Source organism: Cavia porcellus, unplaced genomic scaffold (assembly GCF_034190915.1).
Source record: "Cavia porcellus strain 051 isolate PalLab524CR breed Dunkin Hartley unplaced genomic scaffold, mCavPor4.1 scaffold_7, whole genome shotgun sequence".
Taxonomy (NCBI): Eukaryota; Metazoa; Chordata; class Mammalia; order Rodentia; family Caviidae; genus Cavia; species Cavia porcellus.
In genome coordinates this window covers 7,789,504-7,809,770 of record NW_026947490.1, presented here as the reverse complement: position 1 = coordinate 7,809,770, position 20,267 = coordinate 7,789,504, and the positions used below count along the sequence as shown (strand labels likewise).

General features: G+C 36.0%; 2 protein-coding genes across 2 annotated transcripts; both read left to right on the top strand.

Moving 5' to 3' along the window:
• Positions 1 to 4,835: 4,835 nt before the first annotated feature.
• LOC100727658 (keratin-associated protein 20-2-like) lies at positions 4,836 to 5,311 on the top strand. Its single transcript, XM_063252387.1, has one exon. The coding sequence runs from the start codon at positions 4,877 to 4,879 to the stop codon at positions 5,036 to 5,038; it is 162 nt and encodes a 53-aa protein (XP_063108457.1). The 5' UTR covers positions 4,836 to 4,876; the 3' UTR covers positions 5,039 to 5,311.
• Positions 5,312 to 16,132: 10,821 nt separating this feature from the next.
• Positions 16,133 to 16,490, top strand: LOC100726825 (keratin-associated protein 20-2-like). Its single transcript, XM_003467297.2, has one exon. The coding sequence runs from the start codon at positions 16,173 to 16,175 to the stop codon at positions 16,332 to 16,334; it is 162 nt and encodes a 53-aa protein (XP_003467345.1). The 5' UTR covers positions 16,133 to 16,172; the 3' UTR covers positions 16,335 to 16,490.
• Positions 16,491 to 20,267: the final 3,777 nt, after the last annotated feature.

Below are 20,267 nucleotides of genomic sequence, written 5' to 3'. Positions count from 1 at the left end.
ATGTTTTGTTTTAGTTACTTTACAAATGCTTGGACAAAATATCTATTACCCACAATTGAAATTTGAGATGTTCACATCGGGTCGTTGTTGACAGGCACTGAGGTAGAAATGCTGAGGATAAGGGGCCTGGGTAGAGCACAGGCTCTTCATCTCATGGCATCCGGAAGCAGAGGGAGACAGGAGGAGATGCAGAAGGAGACACAGCTGTCCAGAAACACTCCAGTGATCAGCCTCTGACCCCTCCTCCAAGGGCACCCTCAGCTGCTGGGATATTAATGGATGACTATCCTGATGAGAAGAGGACCCCACGATCTACTGTCCACCCAAGGGCTGTGATCTGAGTGCGTGAGTGTTTGGGGGTCACTCTACATTTATATCACAATGGGGGCAATCATTCAGAGAAAACACAAATGTCTCGGTTCATGAACCCTTCTGTTTGTGAACAATTAGTTTCATGAACCAAAGTGTTTGACAAAATTTGGCTTCTCTTTTTGAACTCTAGGAGGTGATAAAGACAAGCTTGATAATCTCAAGAATCATGGAATGAATTAATTTCTTGAACTGAGATACCTCTGTCTTATAATAACAGCACTCTAACTAAAATATAGTTTCTATAACTTTCCAAAATACAGCATTTCTTTTTAAATATTTAGAAAAGAAAGGAAGCATGTGGATCCGTATGCCTCTAATCCCAGCACTTGGGAGGCTGAGACAGAAGGAGCACTGTAAATTCAAGGTCAGTTTGGGATACAAAGTGAGTTAGGAATAGAGTCCCTGTCTCAAAAAGACAAAAAAGACATAAGAAAGATAAAATGAAGAAAAAAGAAGAGAAGAGAAAAGACAGAAGAAGACAGATTATACAGGCAACAATAATTGTTGAAACCATGAAATGCTTGCTCAATAACAAATTAAGATTGAAGTATAAATTAATTTTCCTAGTCTTAGAAAAATCTGTGTTTATTCTTGTTGATTTGCTCAATTGTACAATTATTTTATTCCTAAAGGACATTGGGTTTCACTTGGAAAGTGCAGACTGACACTGTCAACATCAACAAAAGATGGCAGAAAAAGCAACGACTGAAGGAACCTACATTTGGAGATGGAGATATTTTGAAGACAGGGGTTGAAATTGCACTCTTCTTGATTCTGATGATCAGGGAAGAAACCTTTGAGAGAAGAAAATTGAGCAACAGTTTGAATGCTACCCCACTTAAGGATAGCAAGACAGAAGATAACACAATCCTGAGAATAATTCACTATTAAACTATTAAACTTCACATTAAGCAAGTTTTCTCCTTGAGATAATTTAAACTCTGAAGATGCAAGAGGCTTGTTTCCTAAGCAAGCAAATATCACTGGAAATTTGTTCATATCAAGGTTTTAATAGCATGGTAGGACTTAAGAATAATGATATTAAATCAGCACTGGCTATTAAAATGTCTTGCTTTTTTCAAAATAGCTGTTCATATTATCACAGATAATAAAACCAAACAAACCAGGATAAAACCATTCCAACTAATGAATGAAAACATTATAAGTCTTCAAAGCAATGTAATAGGAAATCATGAGTACCATAAACTTTTATGTACCCTTACCATTTCTTACACCAGGGAGACTATACAGTATTTATACATGTGAGTTTGATTTATTTTGCTTATGAGTATGGTTTCAAGTTGCGTCCATTTATTTATAAATATCTTAATGTGATCATTCTTTAGAGCAGAGTAGTACTCCATTGTATAAAAATACCAGAGCTTTTTATCCATTCCTCAGTTATTGGACACTTAGGTTGTTTAGAAGATCTGGCTATTACAATTGTGCTGCTATAAACATGGGTGCACATATATCACTGTGGTATGATGCTTTCAGTTCTTCTGGGAATATGCCTAGAAGTGGAATACCTGGGTCAAATGGGGCTTCCAGTCCCAGCTTTCTGAGAAATCTCCAGACTGACCTCCACAATGGTTGCACCATTCTACACTCCCACCAACAGTGCAGGAGAGCTCCTTTTTCCCCACAGCCTCAACAGCATTAGTTGCTGGTAATTTTCTTGATCCTGGCCATTCTTTCAGGAGTGTGATGGAATATCAGTGTGATTTTAATTTGCATTTCTCTAGTGACTAATGATGATGAACATTTTTTCATGTATTTATTTGCCATTTGTATTTTTTCATCTGAGAACTGTGTATTCATCTCAGATGCCCATTTTTGGATTGGGGCTTTGAATTTTGGGGTCTGATTTATTTTTAATTCTTTATATGTTTTAGACAGAAGTCCTTTGTCTGATGGACAGATCACTAAGATTTTTTTTCCCAGTTTGTGGGTATTCTTTTCACTATGTTGGAGATTTCTTCCAACATGCAGAAACTCTTTATTAAGATGTGATCCCAGTTATTGAGTCTGGGAAGTATTTCCTGTGTGGTTTGATTCCTGTTCATGAATTCTCTACCTACTTCTATGTCTATATATAATAACTTCAGCAATGCAGCTGGATACAAAATCAATACTCAAAAATCAATAGCATTCCTATACACTAACAACAAAATCACTGAAAGAGAAATGAGAAGCCACACCCTTTAAACTAGCATCCAAGTAAATGAAATACTTAGGAATCAATCTCACAAAAGAAGTAAAAGATCTACAGAGAGAAAATAATAATGCCCTGAAAAAAATCAAAGATGATCTCAGAAAATGGAAAGGCATCCCTTGTTCATGGATAGCAAGGTAAATATTGTGAAAATGGCCATTCTCCCAAAACTGTTATACAGATTTGATGCAATCACAATGAAAATACCATCAACATACATCATAGATCTAGAGAAATCACTCCTAAAATTCATCTGGAACCAGAAGTGACCTAGAATAGCCAAGACAATTCTAAGCAGCAAAGAGAAGGCAGGACACATCACAATTCCTTCTTTGAAGTTATACTACAAAGCAACTGTAATAAAGTAAAAATGGTACTGGGAAAAAAAAACAGAGCCGGAGAAAAATGGAATAAATTAGAAGATACAACCACAACTACAAACACACTCAACCACCTTATCTTTGATTAAGGGGCCAAACGTGTTCACTGGAAGAACGACAGTCTCTTTAATAAATGGTGCTGGAAAAACTGGCTCTCCATATGCCAAAAACTAAAACTAGACCCATGCCTATCACCATATACTAAATTAAAATCTAAATGAATCAAAGATCTGAATAGTAAAAGAGAAACACTAAATCTGTTGGAAGAGAAATTGGGTAAAATTCTTAGTTGATTTTCAAGCCTTATGGGACACACATCTGACACCTACAGCTTAAAGAGGAGAGCTTTCCCTTGGCTTCTGGTTGGCTGGTGTTAAATGTCACGTGATGGGTGTGGGTAGAGCCTGAGCTTGTCACCTCTTGATGTCCAGGAAACAGAGGAAGGTGCAGTCAGGGAAAGAGAGATCTTTCCTTTCCGCAATGCCAGGGAGCAATCTCTAGAAAGGTTCCTTCCCATAACTCCACACTCAGAAGCTTAAAACAGAATAGATGAGAACACTGGTAGGCAGAAGACCCAATAACCAGTACACTTCCATAGACTGTGCATTCTGAGTAAATGAGAATTTGGGGGAGCACATAAGGGGAAATCTTAACAGGTGATATCTTAATGGTATTTTCAGATAGGAAATAACATCATAATAATTCTGGCCGAAAAGCATGACTTCAAGCAGCACCTTAAAATATCGCTTTCTGTTTTAACTTGTAGAAACTAATATATCCACTGTATGTATGTAACAAGAAAAATGTTTTTCAAAGTCATAAGATATTTGCTCAGTGACAAATGAACATGAGAATACTACTTTTATTAAATGGCCTACAGGTGTTTCACAAATGTATATGCTTATGTTTGCTGATTTCACCAGTACTGAAAATGCATTCATCCTAAAATGTGTTAAGTTTCACTTGGAAATCTCAATGGTAAAGTATAATGTTATTCTGGATAATCAGTAATTTTAGTTAAATATATTGGGCTTACGAACATCATGGAAGCATTTAAAGGAAATAATAGACAATAAATGTTCACTAAAACAGGAAAAACATATTGGAGCTTGCTGAGAAGATTTTTAGAACCTATAAATAAAAGTCAATGAAAATTAAATCTAAAATAGATTTGTATGGAGTGAGAAAAAGACGGCATAGAACATAGTTTCTGCCCACAAAATAAATGTTTATTTTCTGGAAAAGCTCGAAGTCATCTACTTATTGGTAAGTATAGATTAAATATCTACTCAGTATACATATGACAGCAACTAGCCATGGATTTACCAGTAATGGCCAGTAAGTAGCTCTTTTCTCTTGGGCAAAGTGCAAAAAAATAAGATGATATTGATAAGATTTTCAAGAAAAGACAGAATAATAAGAAAGAAAGAAAGAAAGAAAGAAAGAAAGAAAGAAAGAAAGAAAAAATGAAAGGGAGAGAAGAAATGAAAGATGGATTGATGGATGGAAAATATGTACCTCAGGAGTAATGGAAATGAAGCAAAGGTAAAAATTAGATACCTCATTTTTATGATTTGCAACAAAACATGTAATCAGGTCATATGTCTACAATTAAATGTAAAAGAACAGAATCTTTGAACTAGAACAAAGGGCCTTTAAAAGGTTTTAATTGGATGATGGATTCCTGATGCCAGAACAAAATTATTTCCATCAAAGGGCCTTGTTTTCTCAACAAGTATAGACAATGGTGACCATGTCTGAAGCTCATTGGTGAGTTAACAGGAAGCTGTGTGCTGCCTGTGGTTTCCCGCCCACCACCAAGGAGGTATAAAAGACCCTTGCAGACAGGGACATCCAGACACAAGACACCTGCTTCAGATCCTCAACAGAAGAGTCCACTCCTGACACCATGTGCTACTACGGCAACTACTATGGTGGCCTGGGCTGTGGCTATGGCTGTGGCTGTGGCTATGGTGGCCTGCGCTGTGGCTATGGTAGCTATGGGGGCTATGGTTACGGCTGTTGCCGCCCCCTGTGCTGTAGAAGATACTGGTCCTATGGCTTCTACTGAGGAATTCTCACAGCTTCTTAGCCTTTTGGCTACCACCTTCTGTTTTCCTGGGATTATCTCCAATGTTCTTCAGATGGAGCTTTTTAAAATAGCTTCAATCTCCTACTACACACTATACTAGTTTAAAAAATAAACCTCTAATAAACCAATATCAGTTAGATAACATGGAAGATGGTAGAGAACTTTCTGTAGTATGTTTATAATGTGGGATGAAATGTAATCAAATTTAACTGTCAATTTCTGCATACAGATATGTATTACTGAATAAACTTTCTTTCATCATAGACTTTGACTTGTTACTCTTTCTACATTAGCAATCTTCCTTGTGTTTGTATGTCTAAGTATTTTATGTCTTGCATGTTTTGTGATCACGTGTATATGGGTGAGCAGTTGTAGCGGACAGAGTGAAAAGGGCAGACAGAGGGAAGGTAAGACAGAGGGACAGATTCTCCTGAGAGCAGGGAGGGAGACGGAAAGCCCTGCTGCCACAATCCTCGTTCTAACTTCAATGGAAAAAATATCATTTTTTTGTAACAAATGTTATGAATTTGTTTTTACATGTACTTTTTAATCCCACATAGCATTTTTCTTTGCTTGTGCTAGCCATATAGGGTTTTAAAACAGCTGTTCATACAATAATAATGGTATTTCCATCTGCTAATTTCCATAAGTTTGTGTCTGTATGTTTTGTCATGTGCAACACCAGTGATTGAATTATATCAGATAGAGTTGTGCCTCCATTAAATATTTCTTAATATCTAAAAATTATTCTGCCTGGAGAGTAATTACAGGTGTTTTGTTAGTCACTTGAGAATTGCTTGGACAAAATACCTATCACCCACTGCTGAAAAGTGGAGAAGTTTATATCAGTTCACTGTTGACTGGCACTAAGGTAGAGATGGTGAGGAGAAGGGGCCTGGGTAGAGCACAGGCTCTTCACCTCATGGAAGCAGGAAGCAGAGGGAGACAGGAGGAGCTGCAGATGGAGACACAGCTGTCCGGGGTCAGCCCAGTGACCAGCCTCTGGCCCTTCCTCGAAGTACACCCTCAACTGGTGAGACGTTAATGGATGACTATCCTGATGAGGACTGGACCTCAAGGTCTACTGACCACCCAAGGGCTGTGATATGAGCAAGAGAGTGTTAGGGGATCATTCTAGATCTATATCATAATGGGTGCAATCATACTGAGAACACAAATTAATGCCTCGGTTCATAAACACTTCTGTTTGTGAACAATTAGTTTCATGAACTGAAGTTTTTGGCAAAATTTGGCTGTCCTTTTTGAACTCCACGGGGTGATAAACAGGAGCATGACCATCTTCTCATGGATCGTGGAATGAATTAAATTCTTGAACTGAGACACCTCTAAATTACAATAATAGAACTCTAACTAAAAATGTGGTCTCTAAAACTTTCCAAAACACAGCATTTATTTTAAATATTTAGAAAAAAAAGGAAGGATGTGGCTGCACATGTCTATAATCCCAGTGCTTGGGAGGCTGAGACAGGAGGATCACAAAATGAGTCTGGGGTACAAAGTGTGTTAGGCGTAGAGAATCCCCATCTCAAAAAGACAGAAAAGAAATAACAAAGAGAGGAGAAGAACGGGGGATAAGAGAGATTATACCAGGCCAGAATAATTGTTGAAACCATGAAATGCTTGCTTAATAACAAATTAATATTGAACTATATATTAATCTCCCTAGTTTTTAATAAAATCTGTGCTTATGCTTGTTGGTATGCACAATGGTACAATTATTTCACTCCTAAAGGACATTAGGTTTCACCTGGAAAGTGCAAACTGACACTGTCAACATGCAAAAAATGGTAGAAAAAGAAAGAATTAATCTAATTTTGAAGATGGAGATATTTGGAGACATGGGTTGAAACTAAACTCCTCTTGATTCTGAGAGGCAGGCAAGAAACCTCTGGGAGAAGAAAATTCAACAAAAGTTTCCATGCTACCCCCACTTAAGTACAGCCAGACAAAAGACAACACAATCCTGAGAACAACTCACAATTAAAATATTAACTTCACACTAAGCAAGGTTTCTCCTTGAGATAATTTAGAAACTCAGAAGTTGCAAGAGGCTTGTTTCCTAAGATATCAAGCAAATATCGTTTGAAATTTGTTCATATCAAGGTCTTGAGAAAATTATCAGAAGCATTCAGATTTCCCTTTAAAAAAAAACACCTCTCTGCTGACCTAGGAGGTTCTCCTGCAGGCTGAGTCCCAACAGAGGCCCAGAGACCCTTTGGGGAGGCCCATGTGAGTCTTTGCTGAATCAAGTCAGTTAAATTCCTCCTTCCCTCCCTCTCCAGCCTTGCCATCTCCATTTGTGGCTATGGAGATCTGGACAGAAATCCAACACCTGTCTTTGTCTCTGTGTCTTTGTCTCTGTGTCTCTGTCTCTCAGTCTTCTCTTTCTTTTCACCTCTTCTGTTTCTTTCTGCCTTCCTTCCTCTAATCCCTCTTTCTGCCTTGGTTTCATTCTTTCTTGCTTGCTTTTTCTCTCGGTTGCTTGCTTACCTCTTTTTTGATTCTAACTCTCCCTTGCTATGCAGTGTAAGACAGGCTAAAACTATTGAAAAACATCAGTCCACAACTATTAAAATATGTCATGAATAAGAACATCAGTTAAAATCACAAGTATCTATAACTGAAGAACTAAAAATTAAACACAAAACCAAAATCTTAATTAAGGTAGAGAAAATGCATTACCTTACTTACAAAGAAAACTGTAAGATTAAGTAAAATACTTTTAAAAGAACAAAGAGAACTTGAAGCAATCATAATACTATGAAAAGGGCAGATAATACATAGTCTATAATGAAAAAGCCACATAATAAACTAAAGTGAACAGACAGACCCAGACCCTTCCAGCACACAGGCTGGCAAACAGAAAGTACCAAGTGCCCGACCCCCAGTACCCATCACAGCCACAGTAAACTACCGGCTTATCCAGAGAAACACAGGCTGTGATGATAGCTATGGAGATGAAATGGTGTTGGATTAGGGTTAGGGTTAGGGTTAGGGTTAGGGTTAGGGTTTCACTAACATCGCCGATGTAGGGCCAGAGGTCTGATCATGGGTTCAGAAGACAGCGATAAACATTGTGACATCTAGAGAGAATCTCTTTCTGAGGATTGCAGAAATTCTTGATTCCCTATGGACTTGTTTTGGAAGTCCTAGATGATTTCCATTGTTTTGTTGGGCTAGATTTTATTCTGTTTTGTTATATTTATGTTAAATCCGATGGTAGGAGCAGCTATTTCAAAGATGGCAAGATATATTATGGTAGCAGTTTTGGATTTACAGTAGGCTTGCTTTGAGGTCCTTTATTGCCTTCATTATTTTGTTTCTATCATTTCTATCCTCTCCGTTTCTGTCCTGTTTGATATTTACTATGCCCTAAGTTATCTACAGCTATTTTGAAGACGTCAGAAGGCATTATAGTAACTATTTTTGATTTCATAATGTTTAGAAATCTGGAATTAATTACACTGGTTTATTTTGATTGGTTTTATGATGTTTGTCTTCTTGAAAACAAAAAGTAAATACAATAATAAAGTAAAATTCATATTAAAATACAAAATATAATCCTAAACTAGTAAACAGAAGGTTAAAAGATGAATAGAGAAATTTGAGTTCTTCAAATTTTCACAAGTCATAAATTTACCTAGAAAAAAGGTAAGTCAATCAATCATAGACATTCAAAAATAATGGAATTAATTAAAATTAAAATGAATGTTAATGTGCAGAAGGAACAATGATAATTCATTTTTAGTTTTAATGCACACAAAATAAGATATGCAACAAGAGTACTATAAAATAATTTACATAAAAATACATAGTGCAAAGACACTAAAATTACAAAGACAAGAAATCTTAACAAATTGAAATAGATGGCATGGGTCAATGCAGCTGGAAGTCAGAAAATACAAAAGCTCACTGCATCACAGAACACGTGGAGGCAGAAAGCTAAGTTTTAGAACACAGGTTTCTTCCACGTGGACCATCCTTGCTGCCCCTCAGGAACACCCGCCCAGTGTGACTGTGGTCATAGATCAGTCAGGGCAATGCACAGGCTTCTGGGCAAGGGAAACAGTGGGGACTGTGGGCTATGCAGGTCTTCTGCTCTGTGTCTCCGCACTCAGTTCCACAAGTACGATGTAAAAGCAACCCAAGATAGTGGGTGTGAAAATTTTTCTACAAAATATTGGTTACCAAAAAATCTGGAAAACAGTTTTATGTAAACCTGTGAAGATGTTTTACAGCAGAAATTATTGTCTCTTTTCTCACTTTAGAACAGGATCGCATGAAGCTTCCTCTTTGTGTTTGCTGACGTAGCTTGTGCTGACCTCACTGTGGACGGTTTATTCCTGAGCCCTTTGTCTTTGACCTTGGCTATGCTCAAAGGTAAACTTGATGTTTTAAAAAACCACCAAAATTGAGCATGTAAGATCCCACTTAGCCACGCTATATTTCACTCTATCTACATATGTTTACGTGCAAAGGACAAGCAAGACAGCACAGGGAGCTGTGGCCCATAAAATTTTCTGGAAAGCTTGAAATTAATTATTCAAAGAATAAGTTTAGATTAAATATCCACCAAACTATGGTTCTTCTGTCTCCATTGATTTTATCATGTTGTAACTTGCTGGATTTTATCGTATGTGGTAGTATAAACAAAAATTGTTATAGGCAAAGAGACAATATTGAAACCATTGATCATTTTTTCTGTTAGCTGGTTCTAAATACTCTACAATGTTTTCATCCACTTGAATGGTGTTACACAGTCTTGATATGTTTGATGCTCTAGCATATGAAGTTATATTCAAATATTTCAAAGAAAAAGACACTATGGTAACTACTATTAAGTCGGGTTATTTGGTGGTGAAGCACTAGGTTGCTGAAAGTGTTATGCTTTAACCTGTATTGTTATGTTGTTATGCCCCCTCTCATCCTCTCCCTTATTCATTAAAAAATTATTTCATTTTAAAAAAAATATATATCAACCAATAAAAATGCTCCTGGATCTGTAGGGAAAAAGAAACCCTTTACAACTCTTGGTTAAAGAGTAGGCTAGTACAAACACTGTGGAAATCAGTGTGGAGATTCCTCAAAAAATTAGGATTAGAGGTCCCAGTCAACCCAGGTATTCCCCTTCTGTGTATCTTCCCAGAAGGATTGAAAAACATCACACCACAGTGACATATGTGAAACCATACGGTTCAAAATATACAATAGTCACTGTGAAATGGGAGGAAACTGTTCAATAAAAAGAAGAAACTAAGAGAGGGGAAAAGAGAAAGGATAGAAGGGAAAAGAAAAAAATGCAAGTTAGTTATACCATTAGTGTCACTTAGTTCACTGAATAGGAAAGGTTGTGCTAATATTCATTGAAGAAATTTTTATGCCCATATTTTGTACTTGAGTGACTAAAGATAATGATGTGTAATTTATCAACAATTGTCACTTTTTCATTATTTTGTTGTGAAAATTTGTTTTACTTTTTCTTCTTAATATTAACAAATAAAGTAATTTTAAAAAATCCATTGTGTACACATATAATAATATCTAACCATAGATATACTAGTAATTGCCAGTAACTAGCTCATAAAAAAAAGCAAATATGAAGATATAAGTCACTATTGATAGGATTTGTAGGAAAGAACAAGGCAAGAAGGTAGTAATAGGAAAAAAAGAGAAAGGAAGGGAGGAAGGGGTGGATGAAAGGAAGCAGGGTGGGGAGAGGGAGGGAAGGTAGGAGAAAACAGTGAGGGAAAACCTGTATCTGAGGAGTGATGGAGACAACGCAAACATAGAACAGAATTCCTATTGCTATGACTGCACTATAACGTGTCGTAAGGTCACATGTCTACAATCCACTAAATACAGAATGAACCAGATGGTTGAATACTGAACAACAGTTTCCCAGTAAACAGCTATTATTAAACAATGGATTCCTGACATAGTAGCAAAATTATCCCAGTTATGAGCCCATGTTTTCCTAATAAATGTTACCAACGTGGTCTGAACTACACTGGTGAGATAATGTGAACACGCACTGCCTATGGTCTCCCCGCCCAGCACCGAGAAGGTATAAAAGGCCCTGACAGATGATAACAACTGGACTCACTTAGCTGTTTCCTGTTCCTCAACGGAACAGCCCACTCCTGACATGTGCTACTGCAGCAGCTACTACAGTGGCCTGGGCTACGGCTATGGCCCGGGCGGTGGCTATGGCAGCTATGACCGCTATGGTTATGGCTGTTGGTGGCCCCTGTGCTGTAGAAGATACTGTTCCTATGGCTGCTACTAGGGTTTCCCAAGCTTTGTAGCCTGTAGATTAGAACCTGATGTTTTATGGGATTTATCTCCAATGCTCCTCACATGACAAAGGTTTAAATGCCTTCCTGGCCAGTAATTACACATCAAACTATCTAAAAAACAAATAAACCGTAACATTCCACTTTGACTCATCAGTATCAGCAGTTTTCTGTTTGCTAGTTTGTAGAAAAGTTACTGTATTCATCTTTGGGGCTCTACAAAATATGATCAATTTGGAATCCCAATTTTTGTATGAAGATTTATTTTCAAATAAACTATATTTAATCACAAATATTTCTTTATTACTGTTCAAGTAGTTCAGCAATTTTGATTAAAGATTTGTGTGTGACTAATCACATTTGTGGTTGTGGTGTCACAGGAGAGAAAGTCTAAAAGATGGAAGGGTAGGCAGTACAGAGAGCTCACAAGGACCTAGAGAGGCAGAGAGGTGGTTAATTTTCCACTAAAGTGGCATGTAAACCTAATGGGTAGAAATGTTAGCATTTTTGAAACAAACAGAAATTTGGTTTTATGGGGAGGGTTAATCTTACCTAAATTTCGTTTGATTTGTTGTTCGTGCAAGTTTTTAAAATGGCTTATTTCAGTATTAATTATAATGACATTTGAGTATTTCAAAAGGTTCAGGTCTGTGTGCTTTGTTATTTCCAGTACCACTGTGTTGATTATGTCAATTAGAACTCTGCCTTTATGAAATGTTTCTCAAGTTTTAAAAAATACTCTGCCTCAGGTACGATGTAGGTGTTTCCTTACTTGCTTTCTAGCCTGTGGGACACACATGTGACACCTACCACTCAAAAGAGGGAGATTTCTCTGGGCTCATGTTTGACTGGTGTTAAATGTTACGTAAAACGTGTGGGTAGAGCCTGAGCTACTCACCTCCTGACATTTGGGAAACCGAGAAAGGAGGAGTCAGTGTAAGGGGGGATCCCTCCCTTACATAACCCCAGAGAGCAGCCTCTAATACCACACTCACTTAAAAGTCACTTGAAAAGAGTAGATGAGCAGAAAATCCCATAATCAGTACACTGCCAAAGACTCCACGTTCTGAGCACCTGAAAATGTAGGGGAGTACTCTAGGGGACATCTTAACAGGTGATAGTTTAACAGTATTTTCATAACATAAGTGACACCATCATAATTCTGGCCAAAAAAGCATGAGTGCAAGTAGCATCTTAAAATATTGCTTTCTGTTTCAACTTGTAGAAAATAATATACTCACTGTACATACACACCAAGTAAAATACTTCTCAAAATCATAAGATATTTGCTAGATGACAAATGAGCATTTGAATATGACTTTTATTAAATGGAATCCTGGTGTTTCACAAATATATGTGCTTATGTATGTTGATTTGACCAGTAAGGGAAATAAATTTCTCCTAAAAGATGTTAATTTCACTTGAGAAATTCAAACCTTCAGGATGAAATGCAATAAAACTGGTTTAAAGGCCCTATTTTTTAAGGTAGACAATTTTTGAAGCATGAGTTGAAATTTCAGTCTGCTTGATTCTAGAAGATAAGAGGCTGCTGGGAGAAGTATAATAAACAGAAACTTAAATGGTAACCCCGGCCATGGATAGCAAGAGGAAAACACAACCTGAAAACAGTGTGCCAGTGCGATTCTGCGCGTCACAATTAGCATGGTTTCTCCTTGAGATAATGAACTTGTCTCGGGTTGAAGGAGTCTGGTTTTTAAGCTAATGGGCCATATCAAGGGCTTACAAAATAATCATGAGCATTGGGGTTTTGCTAATAAAAACCACATGGAAAAAAAGTGTCCCCTGTAGGGTGGGCCCAAAGAGACACAGACAGGTCCTGCATAACAACTTTATGTTAGTGATTGTGGTAATCAGATCAGGAAGAAATATTGTTTCTTATCTTTTTTCCTTTTTTTTTTTTTTTTTTTTTTTTTTTTTTTTTTTTTTTGTTCTTTTTCCTTTTTATCGGTACCGGGGATCCAACTCACGACTGCTTGCAAGACAGGCGCTTATGCCGCTGAGCTAAATCTCCAGCCCCATTCTTGATCTCTTTCTCCTTGTCTCCCCTTTTCTCTCCTCCTCTCCTCTCCTTTTATTTCCTTTCTTTCACCTCCCCTCAATTTCGCTCTTTTCCCATCTCTCTTCTCTCTCTCCTCTCTCTCTCTTTCTCTCTCTATCACTTGCTCTTCTTTGTTTTTAGAGTGATCTTCATTTACTATCAAGAAGGACCTGAACTACTGAGCTCAAGTGACTGTACTGCCTATATCACTGGAGTAACTGGAGGTACAGGCCAGTGCAGCTCATTCAATCTGACATTTTAGCACCCTAGGAAAAAACATAAAATCTCTATGGTAAAATATGATGGTTTTATGGAACACCTACAATTTTAATTAAATGTATTGGGCTTATGAACATCATAGAAGCATTTAAAGAAAATAACAGACAATAAATTTTAACTGAAACAGGAAAAACATATTGGAGCTTGCTGAGATGATTTTTAGAACCTACAAATAGCAAATTGATGAAAATTAAAATAAATTTGCTGAATATATACTGAAAAATTCACCAGAGAATCAAATGTATAGTTCCCAAAAATGTACAATGTTTATAAATCAGTAAATTTATATGAACTATTACACTGAAATTGATGTTGATAAATTGTCAACTAAAGCAAAATACGAAAACTCTGAATGTAAAATATTGAAAAGTATATAAAGAATGTGCTAGAACTCATGCAATTACACAACATACATATATATAAATGGAATGTGACTAAGGAAGAAGATAAAGTAGAAACCATTTTTAAACAGGAAAATACTGAATACTTTTTTAAAAATTGTTGAAAGACATGAGTTCCCAAATCCTGAAAAGCATTCATTGGCAAGAGAAAGTCAGTTCAAATTACATATAGACTCAAATCAGTACATGAAAATTACGTTCAAAAAATATTGGGCTTATCAACACCTACAGAATTATGTTGTATCTACTGAAGTAGATACAACAAGTATGTTAACCTACAAAGATAAATAATAAGGTTGGCAGCAAAACTCCTTTATATATCTAAAGAGAGCTCTAGGTGCACTGATACGACAGGGACAGATCATCGGTAACCACCAGTCAGTAAGTTCACGTCAACACTGCATACACAGCAAAGTAAAAACATCATACTGAGAAATATAAAATGTTGTGCTAAAAGTAAATAAACATAGACATCACAAGAATAGAAAAAGATTCATGTTTTCACTTTTCATAACAAAATGATAGATTTATTTAGAGAAAAGGAAAGTGGCTGAGACAACAAATGGACATTCAAAAACTGATGAAATTAAGATAAAAATGAATGTTAACATCTATTGATAACAATGATAACTCTCTTTGAAGTATTAACCTCCACCAAACATGATACTTTAAAAGAACCATAAAAGAACATACTCAGAGCTCTAAGGCCCTACATTTACCTAAAAGAACAAAGTTAACCTATCACGATAAGTGGTATAAGTCAATGTAGCTGGAAACATCAGAAAATATGAAAGTTTAGTGCACAGCGGCACGTGTGGAGGTACACAGCTGAATTTGCAATGACAAGCTCTATTCCATGAGCAGTAACACTGACTGTGTTAGAACAAGCAAGAAGTACAGCAGTTCTCACAGATTAATCAAGGGAAGGTAAACACTTTTTACACAAGAATGAATAGTCAACACTGCATTGTGCGGTCTACTGATTTCCACCACTGTGGTGTCAAAGCAACACCTGACTGTACAAAAATGAATCTGAATGTTTTCCTTTAAAATATTACTTAAAAACGTGAAGATGCATTTGTACAATACTAAGGATATTAGGAACAAATTATTTTTCCTTCTCTCCACATAAGAATGGCATTTTTTCATTTTCCCTTCCATTACTTTTGTCAGTGTCACTTGTTCTTGTCTCAATGTGGCAGAGTTTACTTTTGTATCCTTTGTTTCTGACCTTGGCCATGTTGAAAAGCAAATTGTAGTTTAAAAATAGATTGAGGATAGATGATCTAATATAATGAAGCTCTGCTTTACAATTTAATCTAAAATAGATTTGTATGTAGTGATAAAAGGGATCACAGAACATGGATAGTTTCTGTGCATAAAATGAATGTTTATTTTCTGGAAAGCTTGAAGTCATCTACTCATTGCTAAGTATAGATTAAATATCCACTCAGTACACATGTGACGGTAACCAGCCATGGATTTACCAGTAAGAGCAGTAACCAGCTCATTTCTCTTGAGTAAAGTGTGAAAACATAAGATGATACTTATGAGATTTTCAAGAAAAGGCAGAAAGAAAGAAAGAAAGAAAGAAAGAAAGAAAGAAAGAAAGAAAGAAAGAAAGAAAGAAAGGGAGAGAGGAAAGGATGGATGGATGGAGGGAAAATGTGTACCTCAGGAGTAATGGAAATGAAGCAAAGGTAAAAATTAAATTTTTATGATTTGCACCATAACATGTAGTCAGGTCATATGTCTACAATTAAATGTAGAATGAATAGAATCTTAAAAATAGAACAAACGTTTTCTTTTATAGGGCCTTAATTGGGGGAAGGATTTCTGATGCAAGAGCAAAATTATGTCCATCACAAGGGCCTTGTTTTCTCAACAAGTATAGACAATGATGACCACATCTGAAGCTCATTGGTGAGTTAACAGGAAGCTGTGCTGCCTGTGGTTTCCTGCCCACCTCCAAGGAGGTATAAAAGACCCTCACAGACAGGGACATCCAGACAGAAGACACCTGCTTCAGATCCTCAACAGAACAGTCCACTCCTGACACCATGTGCTACTACGGCAACTACTATGGTAGCCTGGGCTGCGGCTATGGCTGTGGCTTAGGCTGTGGCTATGGCTATGGTGGCTATGGTAGCTATGGCTGCTATGGTTACGGCTGTTGCCGCCCCCTGTGCTGTAGAAGATACTGGTCCTATGGCTTCTACTGAGGAGTTTCTACATCTTCAAAGCCTTTGGTTACAATCTCCTGTTTTACTGTCATTATTTTCAATTATTTTTAAATGATAAATTTTTAAGTCTGCAAACTCCAACTACAGTTGGAACTATCTAGAATAAAATAAACTGTTATATGTCATATTGATTCACCATTTTCATTTGGATTATTGCATAATTTATAGAAAAGTTTCTATACTTTATAATGATATGTAAAATGTGATCAATTCTCTCATTTTTTGCATAAATTCATTATTAAATCAGCTATATCGTACCCCAAAGTACTGTTTACTTACAGTTCTGCTACACTAGCTATTTTGCTAATGTGCTTTGTGTGTGATTAATCGCATATGTGGAGTTATGTCATTATGGGAAAAAAATAAGAATGTAAGAGAAACAAGGGTAGATAGGGTAGACACTGTACAAAGTGAGAGAAAGAAAGTTCTTTTGCAAAAATTTGGCATCTATACTGAGTAACAATAGCAATATTTTAGTAACAGATCCTATGACTTTGTTTTTGTTTGTGGTTTTATTCTCATTACTTTTTCTTTACATTTTTGATATTTGTCTAGGTTTTTAAAATGGTCACTTGTACAATAATAGCTGCATTTACATCTGATAATTTTAAAAACTTTCTGACTGTATGCTTTCTCATTCGCAACACCAGTGATTGGATTATAGCACCTATAGCTCTGCTCTGTGAAATGTTTCTCTGTTTTTTAAAAATGTTCTCTCTACTGAGTCAAGAAGGTGTTATTTTAGTTATATTCCCTTCACTTGAATCAAGTATTAGGACCTGTCCCTAAAAGAAGAAGTTTCTGTTGGTCATGGTGACCAGCTTTAGGGTAGACATGGCATGGAGAAAATGTCCAAACTCAGCTCAATCAGACAGTCAAACATTATTAGTAGCTTAGGGGCAACCATTAAGTATTTATGCTAAAATGCAATATTAATTTAATAAAAAGTATTGGGCTTATCAACACCTACAGAATTATGTGAAGGCAGCAGCAACACACAACAGAAGCTAGCTGAAACTTGAAAAACATTGGAGCTTGAAGAGATGAAATTTTAGAAGAGCTATAATTAATAAACAGAGGAAAATTAAAGAAAATTTGTAAAATGTATATTAAAACTGAAAAAATCACCATTAATCAAATATAAACTACAGTGCTCGAAAAACTGAGCAGTGTGCATAATAATAAATTTATGTGAATTATTAAACTGAAACATACTTTGATAATGTATGACCAAATGAAACAATTGGAAAAATCAGATTACATAATATTACAGAGACTGCAAGAGCTGTGTTTGGGCCCATGAAATGGCAAAATGTTTTCATAAGTGGAATTCAGCAAAGGAAGAAAAATAGGAACTAAGCCATTTTTTAATATAAAGTATTGTGCTTATTTTAATGTTGAAATATATCTATTCACCAGTTTTAAAAGATATTCATTCCTAGAGGGAGAAAACCAATTAAAATCATTCAGAGGCACAACTCAGTATCTGGAAACTAGTTAGAAAAACTAAAATCTTCACTAAGGTAGATAAATATGTCACCTACAAATAGAAAAGTTGTTTGAAATAAAGCAACAGAAACAAAGAGAATGCGAAGAATATGCAATGACATGAAAAGGAGAGATTAAGAATAACAATAAATCTAAAATTTTATACAATTTAAAGTCCCAACATAATAAAATACAATATTAAATTGATATAGTATGAAATATTATCTTAAAAGGAAATAAACATGAAATTTACATGATGAATAAAATTTTTTTCAATTTTTCATAATTTGAAATGATAGATTTATTTAGGAAAGGTGGTTACTGAGACAAAAACATAGACACTGAAAAAAGATAAAAAATAATGGAAATAAGTTTGGTGCAGTGGCTCATGTCTGTAATCCCAGCACTTTGGAGGCTGAGGCAGGAGAATTGTTATGAGTTTGAGGCCAGCTGTTCAAGCAAGTTCAAGGCTGGCGTGAACTACATAGACAGACCCTGTCTCAAAGAAACAAAAAAGGAAAGAAATTAATTAAGATAAAAGTGAATGTTAACTTCAAATAAAATAATGATTTCTAATTGAAGTTTTAATATATTAAAAATGAGATACATGATGAGTTTCATAAAATATATAAACAAAAATACTTATCTCTATAGCATTAAGCTTACTCATTAGTCAAACAAAAAAAATAATAATACCCTGTGGAAACAGATTACATGTAGTCAATAAAACTGTAAAGAACATAAAGCACAGAAGTTTAGTAGATAGTCAGATAAAACAAGATAAAAGGCTGAATTTTGGAAAAGGGTTTGGGTCTCTTCAGTGACCCAGCAATACATCTAGGCATATCTCACCAGTATGCTGATCAGCCAGAGAAAGGCAATCACTTTTTGCCATCAACAGAATTTTTGGATTTTGAGGGCCTTCTGGTCCTTGTCTCAGTATCTGTTCTGCCTCTGTGGTGTCAACCCAGTCCCGTTGTAGATCAATGGATGTGAATGTTTCTTTCAAAATTAATTTAGCAAACAAATGACAAAAAAGAATCTGTATTACCTATGTTTAGATATTATACAGAGGAAAGTATTCTTTCCATCATGGTAGGATTATATGTTTCTTACCTTTTTAGTATTTTTAACAATGTCAGACTGACAGACAGACTGACAGACACAGAGGCACAGACAGACACAGAGACAGAAATCTGCATGGAGGAATGAAAACAAAACAAAAAGATGAGATATCAGGGGCTGGGGATTTAGCTCAGCAGCATAAATGCCTGCCTTGCAAGCAGGCAGTCCTGAGTTCGATCCCCGGTACCAATAAGAAAGAAAAAGACAAAAAAAAAAAAAAAAAGAAAAAGATGAAATACCTGTGTTCATTGCTTACATCATACCATGTAACCAGGTGATAATTAACTAAATACATAATGAACCAGAGCCTTGAAAATAGAATGCAAGTTTTATTTTTAAAGCCTTTAATAATTCCTCATACAAGAGAAAAATAATTTCAGGCATGAAGACTTTATTGTCTCACTAATTAAAGATATTGACAATATTGTCTAAAGCTCATTAGGGAGATAATGAAGCTTTAATTCCTATGGTTTCCCTGACCCACCACCAAGGAGGTACAAAAGGTCCTTCCTAAAAGGTGGCCCAGACATCTCCCTCCTTATCCTCAATAGAACAGTCCTCTCCTGACACCATGTGTTACTATGGCAACTACTGTGGTGGCCTGCACTATGGCTACGATGGCTATGGCGGTTATGGTGGCTGTGGTAGTTATGATGGCTTCGGTGGCTACGGTTATGGCTATTGTCTCTCCCTAAGCTGTAGAAGATACTGGTTCTGTGGCTTCTCCTGAGGAATTTACACAGCTTTTTAGCCTGACAAAACTACTGTTTTACTGGAATTATCTCTAACTTTGTTCACATGTTAAATTTCCAAATATGTTAAAAAAGGCCAGCTTAAAATGAAGTGTCTCACTTGGATAAATCAACATTAACTGGATTATACCATAGCTTTAGAAAAAATCTGGTAGCAGTTTTATAATCCTATGTGAAAGGTTTTTAACAAAACAGAACAGAACAAAGCAGATCAGAATAAAATAAGGCAAGCAACATAGGATTTCAAAACAAGACAACAGGAAACCAACAGTACCATAATATCTTTTGTTCTCTTCGAAATAGTCATCCATATCTTCACACACAATGAATTCAAACAAAACACAGTAGTATAAAACCAATCAAAACAAAAGAATGAAAGCATTACAGGCCTTGAAAACCATACAATAGGAAAATAAACAGTGGCTACCATAATGTTGCTTATTCTCTTCAAAATAGCTGTGCATATCTTCACACAAATTGAAATCAAGTAACAGACTAAAACCAGTCAAAACCAAGAATAAAAACATTGCTGGACTTCAAAACAAGA

What these genes read in the sequence shown, in the direction of transcription:
- LOC100727658 (XM_063252387.1), top strand. Translation starts at nt 4,877, where the DNA reads ATGTGCTACTACGGCAACTACTATGGTGGCCTGGGCTGTGGCTATGGC.
- LOC100726825 (XM_003467297.2), top strand. Translation starts at nt 16,173, where the DNA reads ATGTGCTACTACGGCAACTACTATGGTAGCCTGGGCTGCGGCTATGGC.